Here is a 25,928-nt window from a genome sequence, read left to right on the forward strand (position 1 = left end):
AGGCTCGTCTGGCTTGATGGAGGACAGGGTTGTTAGGAGGTAGCCTATCACTCAGAGGGTGAGTGGCCATGGCCAACCCAGAGGGGCCCCACGTTTCTCACTCAGTAGGCGGGTGAGCTAAAAGAGTTCTGCTTCCCATTGAACTCTAAAATTCGTTTATTCTCTTCCATTCTCCTTCCCCTACTTCCACTTCATTTTTGGAGTCTATGGTCAACAGCCAAGTAGCTTCTTCAGGCCACTAAAAGGCCACACAAAGAGGATGTGCTGTAAGAGGACGTGGCAGTAATATTGGGCTAGTTTTTCTCCAGAAAATCTCCATCTGCAAATCCATCCTCTGTCCTGTTCCCTGGTTTCTCACCTTCCTGGAAGGAAAACTGACCATTTACACCCAAGACAATAATAGTTCCTATTCTAGATAAGTCAAAGAGAACCTTTATGGCATCTCCGTCATCCACAAAGGAAAGAATCTGCCCAATGCCTGATGTGATCACGAATCAATGAGCATTGTCCTCTAGGGAATCGGTTCTACCCAAGACATAAATATCTCCAGTGTCTTTCAACAAACAGGGAAACAACATGAAGCTGGGCCAAAGAAGTTAACTTACATCAAAAAACAGGACTAAAAACATGTTTTAGGGAAAAGTCAAACCAAGAGCAGGTGTTTGCTCACATCCCAGTGTCCTGCCCTCTGTGTCTCATTCAATTCCATTTGAAGGGAAAACTGTCCAAAAATTAGAAAAGAAGGAAACAACCTTCATCACATTGACTGTTCTATTCTGACACAGTAACCTGAGGGAATCAGCAGCTGCTAAGAATCCTGGGGCAGAATGACATTTTGAAGTGATTTGCTTCATTCTCCCTACCCTTAGAGAGCCTGTGGCAAAGCCATACGGACTAGAAGATGCTCTAGGTTTAAAGACCTCTGGGGAAGGAGTGCCCACAACTTCAATCCTGTCTAAACACTTAATTTTATAAGAACACTGTGGCCCACTGTGGCTGGGACTTTATAGATAATAGAGAGCTTTAAGAGCCATTATCTCATTTGACCCTCTGAATAGCACCAAGAAGAAAGTAGAACAATCCCTGCCTCTCTCACGCATTAGAGTTGGAGAAACCGAATCTTAGAGCATTAAGTGACTTATTCAAGAGTCACACAACTATTATGTGATAGAGCTAGAGAGTATCTAGGACCTAATTTTCCTGGCCCCAAATCCAATGCACTTTCCTCAACACTGTGCTACGCCAATAGTCCAGCAATATAAAATTATAATGACATATAAAATCCATACTGACAAACATACAGTACGGATCACTGAACCCTATCACGATACTGTCTGCTTTCATTTCATCATAGGCTGATCACGGAATGAATGTGAAGAACATCAGGTTACTCAGCAATGTTCTCTCCTCTAGGCTAACTTGCCTCTGTTCCATTAACTTTTCTTCACAAGTCCTAATTTCAGAGCCTTCTTAAAAATTCTTCTCTGAGAAAGATTCTTTTTCCCAGTCATATAGAATTTTAATAAAAAGCTTTTTTTTTTTCCTCAGCAAAATTGGGGATTTCCCTTCTGTTTCTTCTATGCTCTTCTCAGACAAAAGGATTATTAAATACCAGCAGTGACTATAAATTGGTTTAATTTGAAGACTATAAAAATCAATTTTGCCTAGTATACTCTGACCCTATACACAGAGGTACTGCTAGCTAGCTCGCCTTCCCCTTCTGGAGCGCAAGCCCGGAGTTACATCTCTGAGGGAAAGATGCTGGCACGTGAGCCTTCTCACATGTCCTCATGCATTCATCACCTTTTATTGAGATCCTACTTTGTGCCACACATGACTTGTTCCCCTTCAGCAGCCTAATGTGCAGTGGCAACTAATGTAGCTGAAATTTTAAATGAATTGTAGTCCCATAACTATAAAGAGCCAGAATCCCAAGTAGACAAATTAGGGGAAAACGTCTGAACATGAAGTTCAATGTGAATGCTTTATCTCAGAATGTCTCTTCATCTTCCTCATGCCAACCCACGTCATCAGTAGCCTTCAAAATCTATTCAGTGTGGAGTGTTAGGGGAAGAGAGGGAAGGGGATTCTGAGGTCCCTGTCCTCACGGAGTTCATCTCTGTTATCAGAACAAACAACTAACAGGGAAGCAGCTTGTGGGTGGTGCATGAGAGAGGTGTGGAGTATTTCTGCTTCAGGGCTAATACGTTCCATATTCAATGTTTACATTTCATATCTGCACGAGCCTCTCCTTCAGCTGCCGTGATGTTAGCTGAAAGAAACTTAAGGTTCCTATGAACCTAGAATCTTATTGCCTATTCTGTGAAGAAACGAGCATATTTTTTTCTTTTCTGCATACTGCTTATTTTTTACATCTCTCTGGGATATGACTTTTGCTTTGATTTCACCCTCATTAAATCCCATATCAAAGAAAAACACTGGCATCTAACTGCATGCCTTTAGAAGGGTGTCATTTGATGTTAGCCAAACAGAATAGTTCTGAAAATACTCAAGTTAACTCTCAGGTGTTAAGACTTTAAAAATATCTTCGTGTCCCTTTTGGAACAGAGCACATTATGATACTTCCTCTCCAGATTCAGAGGTTGGCGAGTGTGAGGGCTGAACTGGCCACCATCTGACCTACCACAGTCTCTCTCTAAAGATGACTAGAAGCACCACATTTATTTTTGGACATGGACAGATCTGGGAAAAGGAACTTGGGGAAAATTCTTAACCTTAAGAATTCTATACCGAGACTTCTCACTCACATGCTTAAAAACAAAAACTGAAGACCTACTTTCTAGGACCAAAGGGCCATTATTCCACTTACCTCAGCAGACTCAAGACATGTAAGTGTGTAAGTTCTACACTGCTGATATTAGTTGGTACCTGGAGTTTTTGAACTCTGTTTGACCAGACCCACTCCCTGCAGGTTTCCATTATCTCCACTTGTCTGGGATCGTTTAAATTAGTTTCTTCTTAAAATAAACGTTATGAAAGTTCTACAGTTATTAAAAGATGACTTTATAGAGGAAAAATTTGAGAGTACTCTTAGCAGTCAAGAAGCTTCCTCTAGAACGTCCCTGACAGAAAACCCATCAGCTTCTGTTTGATGAGACTGCTCATGTCATGAGTCAGCCCACTCTGGGACTCATGGGACAGCTTTGATTGTAGGAAAGATCCTCCTCGTATGTGGCCAAAGTGTGTTTTCTTCCATTTCTCCCCTTGCTTTAGAAAAATTAAGCAGAGTAAATCTATACCTTCTTCATAATAATTTTTCAGTGTCTCCCCATAGAGTTGTACTCTCCAAGCTAAACACTCAACTCCTTCAACCATTCCTCCAATGGCCTGGTTTCCAGATTGCTCACTATTCTGTTCACCTTGGAATCCATTGAGCTATAGAACCTGATCTCCTATTATTAACTGTTCAATTTTCTTACCTCAGACAAGCTCAGTTGTACAGGTCTGAGCAGGAGTAGGAAGTGTGAGCATTTTGTTATTCCAATTTACCTTACCGACACAGAGCAGTCATATTTTTAAATCTTTGCCAACTTCATAATGAAAAATAATACTCTCATCTTAATTTGTATTCTTTGAGTATTAGTGGGGTTGAAAATTTTACATGTCTCTTAGTATTGCTTTTAGGCATTTTCTATGTCTTTTGCTTATTTTTCAATTGGGTTGTTACCTGTTTTATTAATGATTTGTAAGGTTTTTCTAACATGAGGCAATTTCCCCTTTGCTACCTATCAGATGTGTTAAAATATTTTCCCCAGTATTTTATTTACTATTGTTCCAACTATTTCATTTTTAGGGTATTATCTTGACATACAGAAGTATTCCCTTTTTATATAGTTAAATCTATATATCTTTTGCTTTGTAGTTTCTTCCATTCCACTTATATGTCTATGCATTTATAGTCCCCAAATCAGATAAATATGTATCTTCATTTTCTTCTAGTTTCTTTTTTGTTTCATTTTTTCTATTTATTTCTTTAATGCCTCTGGAATGTGTTTTGATATTCTGTAAGAGGTAAGGACCGTCCATAGTGCTATTGGAGCTGAAAGTGCATGCCGAAGCTGTCTACCCACACAGGGCTTCAGGTGCTGGTTTTAAAAAGTCAGGGGAAAAAAGGATCCTTTTTTTTAAAAGCAAGCATTAGAATGGAGACCTCTTTTACCTGGAGGAAAAGGCCCTGCTGTGCAGACACAACCCCATTATCTGCAGCCCTGTTAGCAGGGCACTGAAAGCCCCCCAGGAGGAAAGATAAGACGCAGAGGCTGGAGCACTGGTGGCAAGGAAGGTGTGTGGGCCTGGGCAGATCTATGAGCTGGTGGTGAGTGAGCAGGAACATGCAAGCTCCTGTTCCAGGTGAGAAAGTCTGAAATGGACACTGTGAAAGTAGAAATGTAAACATATATGAGTACATATATTTATAAAAATACTTACATGTAAGGCTCTGAGTCAGTCTGTAGAAAAATTATAGAGAAGTAACTATATAGAGAGATGAGCCTTACACATCTCTAGTTAATGTAAGCTTACTACTCGCTGAAACTTAGAGAATTTGGATTCTTTTCGCCCTTGTGCTCATTTCAGGGTGTTCTGTGGTTCAAAAAGAGATAGTAGCCATAACCAACGTATATAACATGATCTGAGTAAATAATTATATACATATCTGGAAAATGCAGTGAAGGTACTGAATGACATATTTAATCCCCTTGGGTTCCTCTTGCCTGGAAAGAGCTTGAACCACCTTTGGTCCGTAGGGAACTCTCTGTGCCACAGCACAGGACCTGAGAGAAACCGAAATGCCTTTGAGAACTTGCCCTTCAAGGAAAGGACAGAGTTTTTCTTTTCACTGTTAAAGAGAAATGCAGAGTTCGTTATCTACACAAATGCTTCATCTGATTCGGTTCTTAATTCATCCTGGGAAGTGCTACACACACGCTTCCCTGTGTGTTCTGAGGAGCATGCTCATCTCCCTGGTGGACACACGGGAGGGGAGACATGAAGGGAAGCAGTTCTCTTGAAAGAGCAAAGATGCTCACTTCAGACTAGTCAAAAAAACTTGCCTTTGAAAAGTTCACATCTTACTTTTAGTTTAAAAAAATGTGGCCTCTTGACATGGTACTCCAAAACAGTAAGAAAAGCTCTTCTTATTCAAAATCACTTCAGAATGTGACAGTTAGAAAGCTGTTTGAGTCCCGTCCACCCCCAGCTGCAAACCTGTGCCCACTCCCTCTCCTAGCCCTGGTGCTCACCCACGGCTGTGCGGTGAAGCCCCTGGGAGCTTGAAAAAGCCCTGTGCCCAAGCCACACCCCAGACCAATTAAACCAAAATTTTCTGGGCTGGGACCCAGGCACCAGTATTTTTAAAGCTCCCCAGGAGATTCAAATATGTGGCCATGGTTGAGAACTGTTGTGCCTCCAGAAAACGCTGGAGCAATATCCCAGCTGATTCGCATCTCTGATTTCACCCAGATCCTAGTCTTCATCTAGGCACTAAGCCATTTTGCCAAAGGTGCGAACATACCATGAGCCCCTGGGAGTTCTCTATGACTAAGTGGAAGGATGTGTATGGCTCCCCAAAGGTTTTATTGTTCGTTTTGTTTTAACTCCCAGATTAGTAATGTATAGATCGCTGTGCAGATTAGAGGATTATAAAATGCTTTTATACTTTACAGTGACTTGACATCTTAAACCAAGATGTTTAGGAATTCAAGGTTTTCACTTTGCACTCGGGGTTGTTTTATGAGAGTTTTTCATTTGCTCTCAACTTCAGAATACATTTTCTTGCAGCTCACTCCCAGCAGCAGGAACCTCTCTGCACAACTGTCCATCAAGGCTGTGGTCTCTCTTCCCCACCCTCACTCACTTGGAGACTCTCACTGCAGGCAGAGATTTCCATTCTCTTCCAGAAAACCCAGATGAAACACTGGTAAATGAGTACTTTAGGCTAAAGCTCACGTGTTTCCGAGCAGTTGATTCTAAACTGAGGGGCAAGGAAGCAGAATATGCAGTTCTGCTGGATTGAGAAGAAATGGCCCTTGTCTTCTCCTTTCTCCACACCCTCCAGAGGCTGTGGTTTGGGTGGCAGACAAACGCAAGCCACAGGGAACTGTAAAGTCTTAATCCAGCTTGTCCCTGTGGCAGGGCCTGGACCCTGAATCAGTATTTCTTTGGCTGCCAAGCATCAGGAAGCCCGCGACAACATGTAGCTTATTCCAGATGAGGGGCCTGGAGCCCCGAACTGTGGACCAGCTGCCCAACACCAACAGTCATTTGGCAGACTACCTCTTCCCTGCTCATCTTTGCAAGAATGATTCAGAGTCACCGCACACTTTGCATTTTGACATCTGTGGGCCCTGGAACAGAGCCTTTGCCACCTGGGATGTCTTACTTTTCATTTTTGAATATACAGTGCACCTGATATTATAGGGAGCACTTTATCAAAATCCCATAAAACCAAGATATTTATCCTTTAACATATTCGAATAGGTATCCAGGGAGCCATGACTTCAAAATGATGGAACTAATTTTGGGTGTGGCTTCTGGACTTTATCTTATACTTTTACATATGGAAAACCCATCTGCGCACCTGTGCGCGTGCGTGCGCGGGCACACGCCCGCACCTGCCCTCTTACCAGACTCTGTTCATCCCACCTGCAGACTGCCCATAAGGGAGATGCTTCTCACCCCCACATGGCCTCCTCCAGCTCCACATAATTAGGGCTGGGGGAACCTGATATCTCCCCACAGAGGATACTTTAAGACAAGAAGACAAAACAGACCACAGAGGGTAAATATAGGAGAGGGGAATGTAAGGAGGGAAGAGATGCATTCTAATCTGGCAGTCTGGGAAGTCTGCAGGGCTGAGGGCCATTGAACAGGAGCTGGAAGGATGAGAGATACACCTAGGAAATGCTAGACCGAAGGAGATTCCAGGCAGTGGGATGAGCTTACTAAAGGTTCAGAAGTACAAAAGTTCAAGGCCCATTTTGTTTGAAGGGAGCGGGTAGTGGCAAATCATTTTACATGATTGGAATATAAATGCTTTGGAGGGTGAGGAGAAAGGCCACAAAAATACACTAGTGCCAGAACACAGAAGACCTCAAGATCCAGGCTGAGAAGTGTGTTTTTCCTTTTGTCTGTCTTCTTGTGTAATGTATTAATTATAGTGTGTCTGACCACACATTTGTATGTTTCTGGGTTTCAGTCTTCATGGGTAAGGACTACGTCTGCTACAATTGAATTGTACAACACAGAGAACACTAGGGATATGAGTAATGCCCCTTATACACCACTCATGAATGTCCAAGATCATAGCACCAATTCTTTACAATGGGAAGGGAACAGAGTTAACCACATGTTAAAGTCTCTCCATGGTTTTTATAGCTGGTTCCTATTGTGTCCTGTGGTTTGAGAGTGATATGCCTATGACATGGAGCTTTGAGATGGTCGCAGAATCAAATTTTCTTCCCAAACTGCCCCCAGATGATTTCCTCATCTGTTGGGAATTAACAATATCAGTATAAATCCAGGTTCCTTAGCTGGGCTCTCATCTTGTCTGCCAAATGTGCTAAGTTATTTTAAGCCATTAGAAGCACATGGTAGAATCCCATTATGGCTTGGACCATTATTACACAGACTTGGATAGAACACAGATCAAATCATGACCCCCAAACCTAACTGCAAACAGGAAAAGCCTATATCTCTAACAACTTGCCTATAAAATCCCCCAGCTCTGCTTGCATGAAGGAGTCCTAGGGTTTGCTCCATGACATAGAAGCTAGATCAAAACTCCTCATTGTTTCAATATGCCCCTCAGAGAATAGGATGAAGGGCACATGATCTCCTCAGCCTCAAAGGGTCTCCGTGGCCAGGAACCTCATGTATGATATGGGCTCCTGGAGGCGGGAGAGGAACAGGAAGGCTTCATCTCCATTTGCTCTCTCTTGTACAGTCTCCTCTCAAACAATAGAGGAAGGGGTTGGAGCGTGCAATCAGGATAACTCCTAGAGAGGTTGACTGAGTGGAATGCAACCCACATTAATTAGAATTACTCTCGTAAGCAAGAAGGCACTGAACCACATGCTATTGAAAATTAAGAAATGCAAACAGTTCGGTCTAGCCTGCAAAATGACTCCAGCACACAGATAAAATAAAGCTGAGCAGGACGAGTGCTAAAGAGGGAGCTGCAAGTAATATGCCTGTCTTGCAGCTGGGGCTATCAGCTAAGGCCCTGTGAAGGAGGCCACATCCAATGGGACCTGGAGAGAAGAGTAGACTTCTCAACAGATTCTACCAGATTCCAGGCAAGGCAAAAAGCACAGAGGAGAAAAGCTTCAGGACACGCTTGGAAGTAATCCTCCCCACGACCCCTGAGGCAGGAGCACCCCTGAGAGGGTAATGAGCATCCTCTGCTCCAGCTGGGCTAGTGAGACCAGGTGACACTAACCTGCGGCCACTCCGGAGCGGCCCTCGTCAGCGGGGTAGCGATCACTCCTGGCCATTTCAAAGGAACTTCCTTTCTAAGCTACCCCAGCTGCACAGCCTCTCCCGGAGCAGGGGAGAGGAGCAAGGCCCCTCTGTCCTCAAACCCTCCAGGCTCTAACCTGCCCCTGACCCGGAGAAGGGCCGGGCAGCTGCACAGACCAGCTTCCTAACTCAGCGAGGGGGCCGCGAGGGGGCCGCCGGGCCTCGGGGGCCTGTAAAGCGCACACAGGTGCGCGGCCGGGGACCGGGCCGGGAGAGCGGGGCGCCGAGTCACGCGGGGCGCCCCCCGCACCTGCGCCGACCCCCGCCCTGCACGCTGGCCGAGAAGCCCGCACCCCGGCGGGAATCGAAACCCGGCTGCGCAGGTTTCTCTAATATTGGCCACATTCAGGGGGGCCCCCTGCCAAGTGGACCGCAACGCAGTTTTTGCTGGGATCTGACTGACCCTGCGGTTTGTTCCTCCGGGAGGCCAAGCGCAGGAACCTCTGCCTGCCCCAGTCTGCCGGCCCTGCGGCAGCGCACGCGCTCTGGCTTCCTGGGAGCCAGCGCCGGGGGGGGGGGGGGGGGGGGGCGGCTCTCCGGCGCCGTTGTGTAGAACAAGAGTGCCCTCTGGTGGCGCATGGGGCAGCACTCTGGACCGAGAGTCAGACTAGGAGGTTGTGGGGGTTATGAAGAGCAAAGGGAGCTGATGCCCCCTCCCCAACACACACACTCAGATTCTTAGACATTCTCCTTCCTCTCCCTCCTTCCTCCGTCTCCCCTGCTTCCCTTCTTTTCTCCCCCTCTCATGATTTAACGATCCAGAAACAGAGACTAGAACAGACTGGTGACATGTCCAGGCCTGCACATGTTGGAAGTCTGAACTAAAACTTAGATCTCTGGCCTTCCAGTCCAGTATCTTTTCCTTCTGAGTTCATCTACCTGCATATTTATAACCAGTCCTTCTTTTATTGCTCACCTGCTATGTGAGTTGGTGTAGGGAGAGTTCAAGAATGAACAAGACAGACACATGGTCTTCCTGCCTAGTGGAGAGACAGACAAGCGGTCAGCAATGCGAGTACCCTGTGATGAGTACGGAGACCCCAGAAGTATGGGGTAATATGGAAGCACTTTGGAGGGGCACCTGACCTGAAGGACCGATAGGAGTTAGCCAGGAAAAGGAAGCTGGAACGACGTGGATGGAACTGGAGGGTATTATGCTGAGCGAAATAAGTCAAACAGAGAAAGACATGTATCATATGACCTCACTGATATGAGGAATTCTTAATCTCAGGAAACAAACTGAGGGTTGCTGGAGTGGGGGGTGGGGTGGGAGGGATGGGGTGACTGGGTGATGGACACTGGGGAGGGTATGTGTTCTGGTAAGCGCTGTGAATTGTGCAGGACTGTTGAATCTCAGATCTGTACCTCTGAAACAAATAATGCAATATATGTTAAGAAAGAAAAAAAGAAGAAGAAGAATGTAGCAGGAGGGGAAGAATGAAGGGGGGGAAATCGGAGGGGGAGAAGAACCATGAGAGACGATGGACTCTGAAAAACAAACTGAGGGTTCTAGAGGGGAGGGGGTTGGGAGGATGGGTTAGCCTGGTGATGGGTATTGAGGAGGGCACGTTCTGCATGGAGCACTGGGTGTTATGCATAAACAATGAATCATGGAACACTATATCTAAAACTAATGATGTAATGTATGGGGATTAACATAACAATAAAAAAATTTAAAAAATAAAAAATAAAAATAAAAAAAAAAAAGGAAGCTGGAAAGGGGAGGGAGTATGAAGAAGGTTCCAGGCAGCAGGAACATGTACAAAAACTCTGACATCAGAGATTGTGCTTGGAGAAATTGCAGCATGGAATGGAAGGAGGTGGTGAGTAGTGGGGAGCTGGAACGGGCAGGAACTAGGGTGAGCCTCTAATGGGCTGGAGACATAGGTAAAAGGCTTTGCCTATTAGGTCTTGTAAAGACTTTGGACAGTGTTCTAAGATCAGCAGGGAGCTACTGAACATTAGGTAGGTGGATATCATGATCAGATTTCTATTTGTGCAGGATGACTCTGAGTTTGGCATTAAATGCCTCAAGCTAGTTGTTAGGCTTTGGACAACACACCTAAAAAATGTTCAAGACAGGGGCGCCTGGGTGGCTCAGTCGTTAAGCGTCTGCCTTCGGCTCAGGTCATGATCCCAGGGTCCTGGGATCGAATCCCGCGTCGGGCTCCCTGCTCAGCGGGAAGCCTGCTTCTCCCTCTCCCACTACCCCTGCTTGTGTTCCCTCTCTCGCTGTCTCTCTCTCTGTCAAAATAAATAAATAAAATCTTAAAAAAAAAAAAAATGTTCAAGACAGAAGGAATCTTAGGTTTCATCTAGTCTGTCTTACAAGTGGAGAAAGCCAAGCTCAGAAAAGGCAAATCACTTCCTCAAAGTAGTTGAGGCAGCACGATTATCTCTAAGTCCCTTCATCTCCCACTCAAGGTACCAAATATGTCAGCCTGAAGCAGACACAGCTCCCAAGGCTGCTCCCAATAATACAAAGTCTCCCCCAGCCTCTGCCCCCACAGAAGTCCCCCCAGGGCCAGACCATAATCCAGCAAATTATCTTCAAGACTGGCAAAGAGCATGCTCACTAGACCTGCTTTCCTGAGACCTCAGGATAGTTGAAAGCTTGCTTCAGTATCCATGGCTAGCAAGAACCAGGGTAAGACATGAAGACTAGAGACTGTAGACAGGTGGTGGGGGCAGGAGGGTGACCTGGGCAAGGGGCTCCCATAGAGACCGGGAGAGCAGAGGGCTTGACTCCACACTGACACATTGAATCTCATTTCAAATCGCAAGCAAAATAAAGAAAACAAGTTTAGGAATTGAAAAGTAACTCAGACTTTATAAAAACAGATGGTGATAAAATGCAGTTGTCCTAATATTTGGATAATTTAAATGCCCTCAGCAGCTAGGGAATTAAGAGAAATAGTTCAACATAGGCTGGATCATTTAGCATTTGGTGTGAAAAGTCATGGGCAGTAAGGAGGTCCCAGAATATGCTGGAAATATGATAAGGAAAGGTTTTGAAATAAAGAAACATGATCCTGGTGAGTGCCATCTGGAATTGGAGAATAACATGAAATTGTAGAAAGAGGTGTCAGAAGGACTGAATTCGAGACCTAGCTTAGCCATCTATTAGCTATGTGACCTTGCCCAGACCATTTAACCTCTCTGACCTCATCTCAATAGTAAAGTTACAATAATAATAATAATAATCACCCCAGGTACCTCACAGGGCTCTTTAGCAATCACCAGGGAGGCCAGATAGGACCATGGTGAAGGGTAGCATTGCAGATGTTTCCCCTACCACTTACTGGCTGTGTGACTTAGGTGAGACCCCTCTAAACTTTGATTTCTTCATCCATAATATAGGGTTGCTAACCCCTGCCTCAGTTGGTTGTTGAAAGGACTAAATGCGATAGTCAAATGAAATCATAACAAAATGCCTTTGTGTATAAAATAGTGTGTACTAATCATGATTTTTATCATCAGTGTGACTATGTTTTCAAACTTACAAATTGTTCATAAAAATGAAAGATTATTATAATATTTAGCATGATATGACTTCACTGGTAACAGGATAAATATTAAAAGAAAAATGTAAGTAGGAAAAATAGAATGGAGGTGGTAAAGCAAGTAGTCTGTCTTTATAATGGAGGGACTTTACAGATAAGGATGTATGGGGACTCAGGGTCTCACCAAATTAACTCATGTTGGCTTAGTTAAGAGATGGTCATATGGATCTTTTTTAAGGCTGAAAAATACTATTCATGATCAATGGCCTTATGTCAGGTTGGGATAAGGTATCTGGTGAGTGACTGAGAATCAGCGATAATTCAGGTCTTATCTCACATCTCCAGAGCCATTGAAAGCGAGAGTAAATTGGTAAGTTAATGAAATCTGTAAAGACACTCAGTGAACCTCCAGGGAGCCTCTCTCAAGCTGGAGAAACTCCACCCCAGAAGATAAGAAGTCATGCAAAAGAGCCTCAAAGTTCATTCACTTGTTCAAAAATATTTCATCCCTACTCCAGGCTGAGTACCTTGTTAGGCACTGAGGATTTAGGGATGAAAGACATGATCCCTTTCCTCACCAAGCTCACAGCCCAGTGAGGGGAAGAGTGAGTAAGTCACTACAATTCAGTGAGGTAGTCATATATAAGTTTGGGATACAAGAGAGTCCAGAGTTGGGGCTTCTAGCCCAGCCCAGGGATCAGAAAAGTTTCCCCAGAGGGAACAACACCTGAGCAGGTTCTGCAAGGACCCAGTGTGGTTAGTCTGACAGGGGAAGAGGGTCGGTTGTGTTCTAAGAGGAAGGAGCACCACCGAAGTGGAACTGCAGGTCGTTTACTTTGGTCCTGTGGGGCAAAGGGGCAGCCCTGTTAAAGGACCAGGGCTCCTTTGTGATGTCGGCTCATGTCACGGTCCTCCCACATTATAGTAATTGTGCTTTTAAAATCTCTTGCTTGAGGGGCACCTCGGTGCCTCAGTCAGTTAAGCACCTGCCTCTTGGTTTCAAGCTCAGGTTACGATCTCAGGGTCGTGAGATCGAGAGCCCTGCCCTGCATCAGGCTCCACACTCAGCGGGGAGTCTGCTTGTCCCTCTCCTCCTCCTGCCCCTGCTTTCTCTCTCAAATAAATAAATAAAATCTTTAAAATCTCTTGCTTGAAAAAAGCACACGATGCCCCCCCTCCTCCCGAAAAATCTGTTAGGAATTTGTAACACTTTTAAATGAACTTGTGTCTTGTTAATCCCAACAGTGTCTACTGGTACTTACATTTGAAAAATATTTACTATACTTTTAAGTGAACTTGCATACTTCATTCCCAACAGTATCTACTTACATTGTCACTTAAAAAATATTCATTTCATTTATGTGCAAGACTTTACTAGCTTTTCATTGTGAAACAATCTTTGTTCATGCATATATTGATGATGACCTGACAAGAACGGCCAGTTCAGCCCATGCCCGCCCCCAGAGGCCAGTGAGCCAGTTAGCACTGGAGTCAGGGGTACTGGCAGGCCCCAGGCCTGGAGAGCTGGCCAGAGCGGGGCTTCACTGTCCACGTGAAAGTGGAGGGCATGGGGAGATGCTGAAGAGTTTAAAGCAGTGACAGCGATTGGTTGCTCGGTCAGCAATGTGGCAAGCAGCAGGAGGAAGGCAAGGCAGGGGGTGAAGAGATCGGTTACATGGCAAGTTCTGAACTAAAATAGTAGCAGTGAATGGAGAGAAAGAAGCAGATATGAAAAATATTAAAAGGTAGAATTGATTGGACTTAGTGACCCCCGACGTGGGAATTGGGGGCAAAGCCCCAGATGACCAGCTTTCTGGCTTAGGTCATTGGATAGATGGTGGTACCAACACAAAAAAGGCAGAGAAAAGGACAGGGTTTGAGAAGACGATTTTGACTTGGAACATAGTGACTCTGTAGTTCCTATGGGACAGCCAAGTGGAGATAACATTAGTTAGAAGAAGGATCTAGGCTAGGTTTGGGGAGTATTGACATGGATAGCAATCAAAGTCTTGGGTGTGGGTAATAGCACTCAGCAGGAGTATGGAGTGTGGGAGAAGAGGTTCAAAGACAAAGCGCCAAGAACCCCACCATCTGAGAGGCAGGTAGAAGTGAACAGTCCCCCTCAAGAGGCAACCACATGCATAAATGAAGGAGAAGGAGAGTGGGGGCAAGAGAGAGACAGTGGAAGACAGAGGCACCATGAGAGCCAAGGGAAGAGAGGGCTTTAAGAAGGAGCCATTAAACTTGTCAGTCCCAAGAGCAGTCAAGTACAAGGACCGGTAAGTTTACCCGTAGCTTTGGTGAAAAGAATAACAAAACACCATCCCCTACTTACGGGACTCATTATACTGTTAGAGGGCCTCATACTTTGTACTTCACGTCTCTGGCCCTGCAGCCTATAGCAATTGCACAGATGAAAAAGCCTCTGGAAGTGGGGTGACTGTCTAGCGAGACAGTGACTGGGCTCCTGGAATTAGAGATCAGTCCAGAATCTCAACCATGCTCACCGGTTCCATCTACACTTGGGTTAGCTTTTTACAAATAACCAAAAAGGAAATCAGAATGGGCCCTGTTCCAGAATAACAATATAGATATCAACTGAGGATTCGTTGGAAAGATTAATTAGTATCATTGAACTTGTATTTGAGGGTGCGTATGTCTGGTTGTTGGATATTCACACCACCTGAAACAAAATAATGAAAGTACACTGTGAAGACCTGTTCTGGTTTTTTTTTGCAGCTGGACCCCTTCTCCTCATGCCACCTCCCATTCCAGGGAATAGGCTCTCTTCACCAGAGATAGTCATTTAAATTTGGAGCAAAAGCTCCTTGCAGATTTGATGAGGTCAACACTTACCAGATCTCAATTCTCCTACTTCTGCATTTTTCCAGAGGCAGGTCTAACTCTCCATACAGGAGTCCCCGGCTCACTCATTCCTCAATCACACCAACAAAGGAGGGCGCTGCCCCTCTGGCCTGTGAGATCTGGACCAGACCCAAACTTATCCATGTGGGATGAGGCCTGGACTTGCCTCTGCCTTGTCCTCTGCTGGGAGCAATTCACAACACACTTATCTCTGGGAATTCACTGCTCTGCTGGGCGTAGGTCTGATTATCTCTCTAAACCTGTCTATCATTCATAGCACAGAAGTAACATGAAACAAATACCTCTATCAGTTTCTAACATTTCATTCTCTTTACAGCTCAGATAATATCACTGCACTGTTATCACACTGGAGGTTGGGCAAGACCCCAAAACTATACAACATTGATTTTCTGAGGGTGACTCACAGCCTTATTTCCAGCTGGTGGTCTGGCTCTGGCCTTTTCTTCTGACCCAGAAAACTGAGCTTCAATCTGGATACATGGCTGTACAAGTCACTCCAGGTCAGGAACAGCTGGGAAGTTCTTTGGATTCTGTACCACAGGCCAAGGATGGCTGATGAGCTACTTCCATTTCTCCTAAGTGTACTCTGTATGTGGCCCTCTTCTCAGGATTGAAGACGGCTGGTACACAGGAAGAAGAAAAGCAAACAGAATGGGTGAATTGGAATTTTAAAAATGCCTACTTTATCACCTACTCCATTGTGTTGCTGAAACAGAAACATCTGTTAAATATTAGATATGTGGGGCAGTTGGGTGGCTTAGTCAGTTGAGCATCCAACTCTTGATCATGATCTCAGAGTCATGAGATCGAGCCCCGCATTGGGCTCCACACTGGGTGTGGAGCCCGCATAAGAGTCTCTCTCTCCCTCTCCCTCTGCCCCTCCCCCACCGCTTGCACACTCTCTCTCTCCCTAAAATAAAACAAAAGATTTGAAAACTCATTCTCAGAAAAAGGAGAGTCATTAAGTGTCTCTCTCCTCCTTCAGAACAAGCCTAGACAAGTAACATGATGTTAATTCTCTAATCTCTCAAATAAAGAGATCTTTTAAATGGAAGACTTCTGAAATCATCTTAAGCCTGTGCATCACTCTTCAGAAAACAATTATTTAGGTATAAAGTCAAACTGAACTGCCATTATGATTTAAAAAAATAGGGGCGCCTGGGTGACTCAGTCGTTAAGCATCTGTCTTCGGCTCGGGTCATGATCCCAAGGTCCTGGGATCGAGCCCCGCATCGGGCTCCCTGCTCAGCGGGAAGCCTGCTTCTCCCTCTCCCACTCCCCCTGCTTGTGTTTCCTCTCTCGCTGTATCTCTCTCTGTCAAATAAATAAATAAATAAAAACCTTTTAAAAAATAAAATAAAAAATTAAAAAATAGGTGTAATACACTTTTCAGCTTCTGTATCACAGACTTTTCACTTGTCTAAATGATGTGTCTCTGGAACTAGACAACCTGTGTTTAAATCCTGGCTCCCAGACCTACAAGCTGGATGACCTTGGACCAGTCACTTAGCGACTCTAGGTAAAAGTGGATAATGGCAATTTCTTTCTTAGAGCGTTGCTGGAGTTTTTTAATGAGTTTTTAAAAGTAAAACGTGGGGGTGAGAGCTTGGGCATAGCAAGCGTCAGTAAGGGATCGCTGGGCCGGTATCAGACAGGCTGGCAGGCAATCCGGGGCTGCCCAGGCTTTGCTGTGATAATGCAATAACAAGTCCCACGCTATTTGTCTTCACTGTAGGTCAGTGCAGCTGAACGGCCAGCCCTTAGTGATGGTGGATGATGGGACCCTCCCTGAACTGAAGCCCCGCCCCCTGCGGGCCGGCCGGACATTGGTCATCCCTCCAGTCACCATGGGCTTTTACGTGGTCAAGAATGTCAACGCTTTGGCCTGTCGCTACCGATAAACCACCCTCACACCCACAAGTCACCAGCAGGCCTGCTGGACTGCTTTTCACTCTCCTGCCCTAATAGTATCCTGATTTTTCAGACATCTTCTTAGCAACAAACCAGTCTCTGCTGCCCCATCCTTCTGGAATCAGCACAGACTTGCTCTCCAAAAAGACAAATGCCATAGCATGAGCTTCGCCTAGGTAGGCCACATCCAGCCCAAAGGAAAATGTAGACGTCACGTGTAGCTATATAAGGATGAAGGTATGTCTGTAGAGCCATATGTATCCATGTGCACGCACCATGAAAAGAAGCTGGTGGCGCACTCCCAGGACAGATGAAAGAGCTCTCCATGATCCGGGTCACAGAGCAATGTCACCATGGACCTTAACCTGTGACCACTGCCCTCGGCACAAGATGAGGAAGGAAACCACCAGGTGGGCCTTCAGGAGCCCAGTCCTCTTCTAACTCCTCTCCTTGTCTGTTCCCCGCTGTTGCCCCAGTTTCCTATCACCTCTCTTCTCCCTGGGGAGCAAGTGAGTGGGTCAGCGCCGGCCCGCTGGGGGAGCTGTTTATGTCATTTCCCTGCTGATGTATGAGTGTGTGCATCTGGGTTTCTGACAGTGGCATCAATCACCGGCTATTCCTCTGGGAAACGGGTGCTTCAAAAGTAAAATTGCAATCATACTCCAGATTTTGTAAGAGGGTTCTATTCCTCTGTGAATCCAGATTCCCCTTGGGTTGGAATGGGAGTCAGGTAACAATATTCATGGAGTGGAGAACAATGTATTAGGCACCACAAAAAGTAATCATCATCCATCATGTGGCTGGGAGGGAGAGAGTTTCAGCACAAAGAGAAAGCACACTGAGCCACCGAACGCAGACACACACACACACACACACACACACACACACCAACTGAATAAGCAAATAATTAGACCTGCATCAAATCTGAAGGAATCTTAAGGGCTTGTAGGTCAAGCCCTTAATGGTTTGTTTGACCAAAACCATAAAAAAAAGGTGTAAATCCACGCCACCAGTGTAAGACACAACTGAAGCTCACCGTTCCGCTTCCTCCCCGGGAGCTGGGTGCCTCAAATGCCATTTACTAGGCAGAAATCTAATCCGGTCCTGAGAGTCCACCAGGTCCGCGCTATCCCAGACCAGCCAGTGTGAGCCCAGAACAAAGCCTTCCGAGCACTCCCTGAGAGGAGGGGGAATCTGGAAACTGAGGTCTGATGGGGGAACTGTGGGGTGGTGGGTGGGAAGCCCCTGAGCCGGGCAGGGAGAAGTGGACTGATTTAAAGGTCATGATCAACCCGTAGGATTCAAGGGGCAAGATGCAAATAAGCTGCCACTGAAATAACTTTCCTGTGGGTTTGATTTTCTTTCTCAGGATAAAGGACACGAATGGCAGGGGCTAAGGGCAGGGCCGGGTCTGAGGTGAGACACCGGAGGAAGATGAGACAAGGGAGGAAGTCTGGGAGACTCAGCACGGAGAAAAGGGAACGGGGAATTGGGGAGAGGGAAGCCAACAGGCTCGCGCTATGCTTGAGTAAGAGAGTGGACTTGGTTTTGCCGTGTTGGTCAGCGGGTCTGGAGGTGTGTGCTACGGCCAGCAAAAAGGGGCGGGGGGGGGGCATTAGGAATGGGCGGGACCTGGTCAGTGGGCATGCTCAGCCTGGAGGCGGATGGAGAGAGGGCAGCGGACTCCGGCACCGCCACGTTCAAGGCTACCCAGGCGGCCTGCTTGGGAGGCCGACATCTCCTGCTGAAGCCTCAGCTCTGTGAGGGGAGGAGCGAGAAGTGCCCAGACTGGGGTAGAAAGCAGGGAAAGAAGTGGCAGAGGACAGCCCCAGTGAGGGAGAGAGAGGAAAAGAGAGACAAGTTGTCTCCCCAAACTTTAAAAAATGTGTGCAGATAGCAAAATCTCTCTAGACAGATGCAGGCAGAGCTGCAGGCCCCGGATGAGAACACAAGTAAGCAGCGGTCCCCGAGGGCCTGGCCCTGGCCAGTTTGCTTCGGGTAGGTAGCCCCATGAAGGAGTCACTGGTTTTATCCCTGCCCTCCTGTGAGGCGTGGAGAGGGTTCATAGCTTGCCCAGGGCAACCCAGGGCAGTGGGTGGCTGAATGCAGAATAATCCAGTGCCTGTTCCTTTAACCACCAAGCCCAGTGGTTGCGCACTTCACAGCCTCACCCCCTTACCTGCCACTTCAGTGCGGCCAAACCTTTAGAGCTCAAGTCGAGCACACTTTCTGTAAATAAGTGTTGATTCTTCATTAAGCTTCCAAGCCTGCAGAAGATAGGCCATTTCTGCTTCTTTTATCTCTCTGTGTATTAAATGCTCCCAAGAGGTTTAAGTTTTGTTTTTTGGTTTTTTTAGTTAATAAAAAGGGAGGAGGGAATCACTGAAATTTATCTTTGGGGTCCTGCACTTCTAACTTTGCAACTGTCTCATGGAAGAAGTATTTGCATTATTCAAAGGATACTGAGAAACTCATGATAACATCACATTCTTTAGGAATTTCAGTACAGGGCATCTGTCCCAGCTTTTCCATTTTGGGATGGGGGATAATTACTAAATCAGTAGGGATCACTTCCTATAAGGGATTCCCCTATCACACTCCCTGCAAAAGACAGCCTGTGGCAAAACTCAGTCTCACAACGGGCACAGGCTGGGCCCTGGGACAAAAGAGTTCATCCACCAGCTTCCCACATAGATTTTTCCTCCTAAGACAAGAGATGGCCGAGATCATCTAAGACTTTAGAGCCACTTTACTTTAAACTGAAGAATGGGCTTGCAGAAATGCTTATTTGAAAGCATAATAAGGTATAATGAGAAGTCTGTGCCTTTTGTTGAGACGATTTTCTGTTCTTCCTGCCTCTAGGAATGATTTTCTTTCTCTTTTCTTATCACAAAGGCTCAGAACAAATTCTCATTGTTACTTGAAGAAAAAGTCTCAATTCTTCTAGTGCCCTGAAAAAGCTGCAACTGTGGGATATTAGCTTATCTCCGGGTGGAGAAAAGCTTGAAAATTCCAGAACTGGGCTACAATGAGACTAAGGCCTGGGACGCCCAGAACTACAATTCCCCATTGCCCACTCACCCTGGTAGCCCCATCCCCTCCCCAGCAGTTGGGCAGTCCCCAGGCAGATGGGCCCAAGCCTGCACCCTCCCAAATGGCAGAGGTTGTTGGTGGATTCTATGTGAAAGGCCCGCGTGGCCCTGAGCACCAGGAGCTGCGGAGGCCTCCTGAGGTGGGGCGGGGAAGGACCCAGCAGGGCTGTGAACTGCTGAGCGGATGGAATGGTCCTGGCCACGCCCCACGTCGGCAGGTGTGCTCCACGCATGCGCTCCAGGCCCATGTTTGGGAGGGATGCAGCTGCTGGATCCGCCTTGGAAATCCACTGAGAGTGGCTTTATTTCTGAAAACAAAAGGGCAGTGTTTGAACTCTGCAGAAGCAGAGATGAACCAGGTGGATACCTCTGGCAATAAAGTAGACTAGCGGTTCTGATGAGTCGTGAGTAGTGCTGTGACCGACCAACCTTGGCTGTAACATTTGGAATCCAGCCTCCCCTCGGGCCCACCAGTGACCCTCTTGGCCGCTCCTCCCCTGTATTCTTCTGTAGAATAATTTAAAGGACCACTCCTACCACCACCACCCACCACAGGTGATGATTCTTGATATTTCCAAGTCCCGGAGAGCCAGGCGGCACCCAAGCATGCACTGCTTCTGACGACACTGCTCCCCCTGTCCCACCACTAAGAGATTTGGAAGTTTCTCTTTGTCTTCCAGACTAAATAATAAATCCATTAACAATTGCCGGAGGGGCGGTATTTTGCAAAGATCACTCTAAAACAAGAAAGCCAAAATACAAGAAACCAACTGCTTTGACACCCACTTCCTTCCAAACACCAAAGCAGCCCCCCGGGGAGCCCTGGAAGCATTCGGGAGGAGTTGACCAAGTTCCAAATGACTGGCTCATGAATAAATCCCACTGTCCTATACACCCAGCAGAGAAAAGGGGGCCCTTCTTTACAGCCCACAGCATGAACTTTACTCTTCTAATTATTATTCATGAAAATATCCTAGGATCCTTTTTCAGTTGTAAATGTTATGTAATAAATTATATTTTTGGAAGAAGCAAAAAGAAACCTAAGCTTTATTCATCTGGAAGTTGGCAAAATGAGTACAGGAACACCTCCCAGGGAAAGTCTCTTCTCTGCAGGGGATTTGAACAGGTGTTAATATTTGCTTCCAAAATCAGATTATATTAAGGTTTATATGAGCTTGGCGATTGCAGAGAGTTAGGGCCCATGAGGTAGTTTATATTTGAGGTAACATTCTGTAAGTAATAAAATGTGAATACTCTAACTTTCTGTTCTCAGGGTGTTCTGGGGGGGAGGGGGGGTCACTGTTGTCCACACTACACTTTGACCCAATGAACTAACACATGGTGGGGCCTCGTGTTGATCTCGTGATGTGCTGCCTTCTCCCTCTTTCCTCTTCCCCACAAGCTTGGCCTCCAGTACTCTAAGTGGAAATTAAATGTTATTGTTCAAGTTAGATGTCATTGACTATGTTAAAGTAACTGTTAACTGCAATAACAGATAAACCCCAGAATCTCAATGGCCTAATGTAATGGACGTTTTTTTTGCTAACAGGTCATGCGAAGTTCAGTTGGTGGTAGTGGGGTGAGCAGTGGTTCCATTCCCTGTAGCCCTTCAGGGACCCAGACTGGTAGGCGGTCTGCCATTTCAGCATTTGGCCTCCAAGTTTGCTATGGGCATCCACATGCAGCCAGCAGACAAGGAGAGAGTGAGTGTGCAGAACCACATGTGGTAGTTTAGGGGCCTCACCTAGAATTGGCATGAATTCCTTCCACTCAATTCCACTGGCCATAAGTCAGTCACATGGTCCCATCTAGATGCAGGGGTTTCAGAAATGAAGTTCGTGGCTGGACAGTCACTTCTCAACAATTATATTTCATTGCTATAAATGGAATGTCTTTGATCCCCCCCAAATTCATATGTTGAAACCTAACCCTATATGTGGATTCCCAATTTGATAGTATTTGGAGGTGGGTCCTTTGGGAGTGATGATATCGTGAGGGCAGAGCACGATCCCTTCATGAATGGGATTATGAAAGAGCCTGCAGAGGGCTCCTTGGCCTCTTCCCCCATGTGAGGACACATCCAAAGGTTCTTATGAACAAGAAAGTGGACTCTCATCAGACACTGAAGCTGCTGGAACCACGATCTTGGACTTCTCAGCCTCCAGAACTGTGAGGAATAAATTTCTGTTGTTTATAAGCTATTCTGTCTATGGCATTTTTATTATAGCAGCCTAAACAGACTAAGACATTCATGAAAAAGGAGCACAAAACTTTGATGGACAGCTAGGAGACCAGAAAATGTATCAATGATATTAGGTCTCTCTAGTTAATTTCACATCAAGTGAGTATTACAAACAGACCGTGTGTGGTAATATCTAAATTCAAAGGATTTTTTTTTACTTACTTCAGAATGACCTAAAGGAGCTTTATTCTGCCTCTTTCCTTTCCCTTAAGTCCCACCACTCCTGGTACTTGGCTGAATTTTAGCAGAAAACAGTCTTTGTGTTGTTCCACTGCTATCCAGTTAGGATGCATCTAGTACTGGACACTGAGTCTCTACCAGACACATCAGAAATCTAATTTAAAACCTCAAATAGCAAAGTGGCTTAAGGGATCACTAGAGAATCCTAGAGGCCATGGTTACATGGGTACCCGTACCTGGAGATAACACTATTTCACTGGTTGAATCCACCTGAGGGGAGCAGAAAACTATACTTTCAGGGAATTGAAGGAGGCTGCTCTGTCCAGAGACCTTGATTCTTGTCCTGACTCTCCATCCACTTTGTGATGCTAAACAAGTCACTGAGCCTCTCTGGAGCTCAGAGTCCTCATCTGTAAAATGAGGGCTTTGGAATAAGTGAGCTCTAGGGTCACCTGAATCTCCCCACTGTCTGAGCCTGTGTCAGATGGTTCATAAATACACACACACACACACACACACACACATACATACAGACTTAGATATACCTTTTTGATAGGTTTCAAAGTTAGCCTTAAATTTTTTGTCACTGTTTCTACATAAATGCAACTTGCCTTTCAGGATGCATGCACATGAAATTTAACACAGACAACACAAATTTGACGATTTTTGTTTCTAGAGGTAAGGTCATGATTTTTCTTTGAGTTAATGACTTGACTCCTTCCAACCAAATTTCTTCCAAGCAGCGATTTAGTGCAAATTTAATATAAATGAAGCATGCCCCAAAGTATACTCACCTTGTTATTAGGTTTTTAAAAGAAAAAAAAAGTTGACCTCACTTTTGAGAAATTAAATTGAACTTTGAGACTTGTACATGGGATTGCTACAGCAGCATCTGAAATGTAACACAGTAGAATTTTATCATGTGTACACCTGATATCCTGGAAGTCAACTATTTATAGGTGGGCTGGGCAGTGGAGGGGTGAGGAAATTGGAGGGGCAATGAAAGGAAAGATGGGGGGCAGAAAGCACAAAGAATGAGTAATCAAAATAATGCTAAGGGAGATGCAGGAAAGAATGAAGAGCAACATAAATGGTAAATATATGGGAAAATCTAAATAAATATAAAACAGTAATAATAATGTCTCATAGAGAGAATTAAAAATGCATTACAGTAGCATACATTTTAAAAGCAGACAAATAGAAAGTATTCTAACATCCTTCCATTTTCAAGGAAGAGGTAAAATACCAATTTATATTAAACTTTGATAAGTCAAGGATGCATGTTTTAGTCTCTAGGGTAACCACTAAAAGAATATTAAAAGAGTGTATTATTTCTGAGTGAATGGGGGCAGGGGGGAGAGTGGAATCAAAATAAAAAATAATTGATCTAAAAGAAAGCAAGCAAGAAAAGAAAGATAACAAAGAACAGGTGGGACGAATAGAAAGAGAATATTAAGTTGATTGATTTGAACACAAATTTATTTGTAATGTTATAAAATGTAAATAGAATGCTCCAATTAAAAGACAACGATTATCGGATGACATAAAAAGACACAAAGACCAACTAAATGCCATTTAAAAAGAAACATCTAAAATAAAAGGTAAGGGTGCCTGGGTGATAGACATTGGGGAGGGTATGTGCTATGGTGAGCTCTGTGAATTGTGTGAGACTGATGAATCACAGACCTGTACCTCTGAAACAAATAATATATTATATGTTAAAAAAAAAAAAAGAAGAAGATAGCAGGAGTGGAAGGATGAAGGGGGGGAAATTGGAGGGGGAGACGAATCATGAGAGACTATGGACTCTGAGAAACAAACTGAGGGTTCTAGAGGGGAGGGGGGTGGGGAGATGAGTTAGCCTGGTGATGGGTATTAAGGAGGGCACGTTCTGCATGGAGCACTGGGTGTTATACGCAAACAATGAATCATGGAACACTACATCAAAAACTAATGATGTAATGTATGGTGATTAACATAACATAATAATAAAAAAATAAAATAAAATAAAAGGTAAAAGGGTTAAAAAAAGATATGCCATGCAACAAAAGGTAATGTTGATATAAGACAATAAATACTTTTGTAAAACAAAAAGCACTGTTAATAATGGAGAGGGACGTTTCATAAAGAATTTTTAACAGTAAAAATTCTAAATTTGCATGCACCTAATGACAAACCCTATCTTTAAAGCAAAGCCTCACAGAAATAAAAGGGGAAAAGATAAATTCACAATCGTAATAGGAGATTCTAAACACATTTCTATCAGAAAATGAGAGAAAAGGCAGACCAAATCAGAGAGTATAGAAAATTTAGGTAATACAATTAACAAATTTCACCTAAATGAAATTTGATGCATAAATTCTAAAATGACATTTAATCAAATATATATATGCATATATATGTATTTTGTGTACACATATAAAGCAGAAAACTATGACCCACAGTCAGTAATAACGTTATGTTGAGCTATACTGGAGCCTGAGGCCAAAAGAAAAATCAGAAATACTGATTGTGTTTATATTTAAAACTTTGATATTTTGTTCATCATGGATTTTTGCATTAGTTTTGACTTTTAAAAACACTAATTAAAGTAGCATTAAATTGATTACCAAGTTTTTTGACATCCCTTTAAATTCTGCAATCAAGGCGAGTATCTCATTCTCCCCACCCAAGTCCTGGTCCTGAAGCCAATAAAGGAGATAAAATGGAATCATAAAAGTACTCAATGAATGTTTTTAAAGGCATAAAAAGAGGGGGGAAAAAAGAACAAAGATGGGACAAATGCAAAACAAATAGCAAGATAATGACTGATAGACTTTAAACCATAGTAATAATCACATTACACGTGAGTCGTTCTTCACACACAATCACAATTCCATCTGGCAGAGACTGTCAGTCTGGATAAAAAAATCAGACCCAACTATATGCTGCCTACAAAAAAATGTGTTTTACATAGGAAGACACAAGTAGGTTAAGAGTAAAGGAGGGAAGATTACATGTGCAGAAGAGGTAAAATGTCTCCTCTACCCTCTCATGGTTTCCGGCTGAGGCTGCTGTAAAGCAGAGTCGCAGGAGAAAAGCACAGATTTTTATTTAATAATTTTTAACATGTCCAGGGGAGCTCCCCCAAGAACGAAGATCCGAAGAACTGGCCAGGCCTAAGTGCTTATATACTAGGTTGAAGAAAGAGTGGCAAATGTGGAAAAGTAACTAAACCGTACGCAGAGACTACAGAAAGGAGTTATTTTAACCCAGTCTATTTGTACAGATTTCTCTCTGCCTAGACTCCCTTTCTCTGATGAGAAGAAAATTCCTTTCCTCCTGGAAAGGGGAGGGCATCTTTCCCATGGGAGTTTCATCTCCTGCATGCAGAAAGAAAAGGGAAGGTCAGCATGCCCTTCTTGCACCTGCTGTGTTTCAAATGCCTTTGGCTCACAATAATCAAGATACCAAAGTGGCATATTTTGGGGTTGCATGTCCTGAACTCTTCCACATGCCATGTGAACTAATCAAAATAAAGCTGTAGTGGTTTCATTGTTCTCAAACAAAGTAGATTTAGTGCAATGAATAGGGTCA

At 44.5% G+C, this 25,928-nt stretch overlaps 1 protein-coding gene across 1 annotated transcript in view; it reads left to right on the forward strand.

Moving 5' to 3' along the window:
• HPSE2 (heparanase 2 (inactive)) overlaps positions 1-17,503 on the forward strand; it is a 657,615-nt gene extending 640,112 nt beyond the window's left edge. The window contains exon 12 of the mRNA XM_078077262.1: positions 16,663-17,503. Coding sequence (XP_077933388.1) covers positions 16,663-16,828 — 166 coding nt within the window. The 3' untranslated portion in view covers positions 16,829-17,503. The remainder of the gene's footprint in view (positions 1-16,662) is intronic.
• Positions 17,504-25,928: the final 8,425 nt, after the last annotated feature.

The sequence above is a fragment of the Halichoerus grypus genome, chromosome 7 (genome assembly GCF_964656455.1).
Source record: "Halichoerus grypus chromosome 7, mHalGry1.hap1.1, whole genome shotgun sequence".
NCBI classification, from domain to species: Eukaryota; Metazoa; Chordata; class Mammalia; order Carnivora; family Phocidae; genus Halichoerus; species Halichoerus grypus.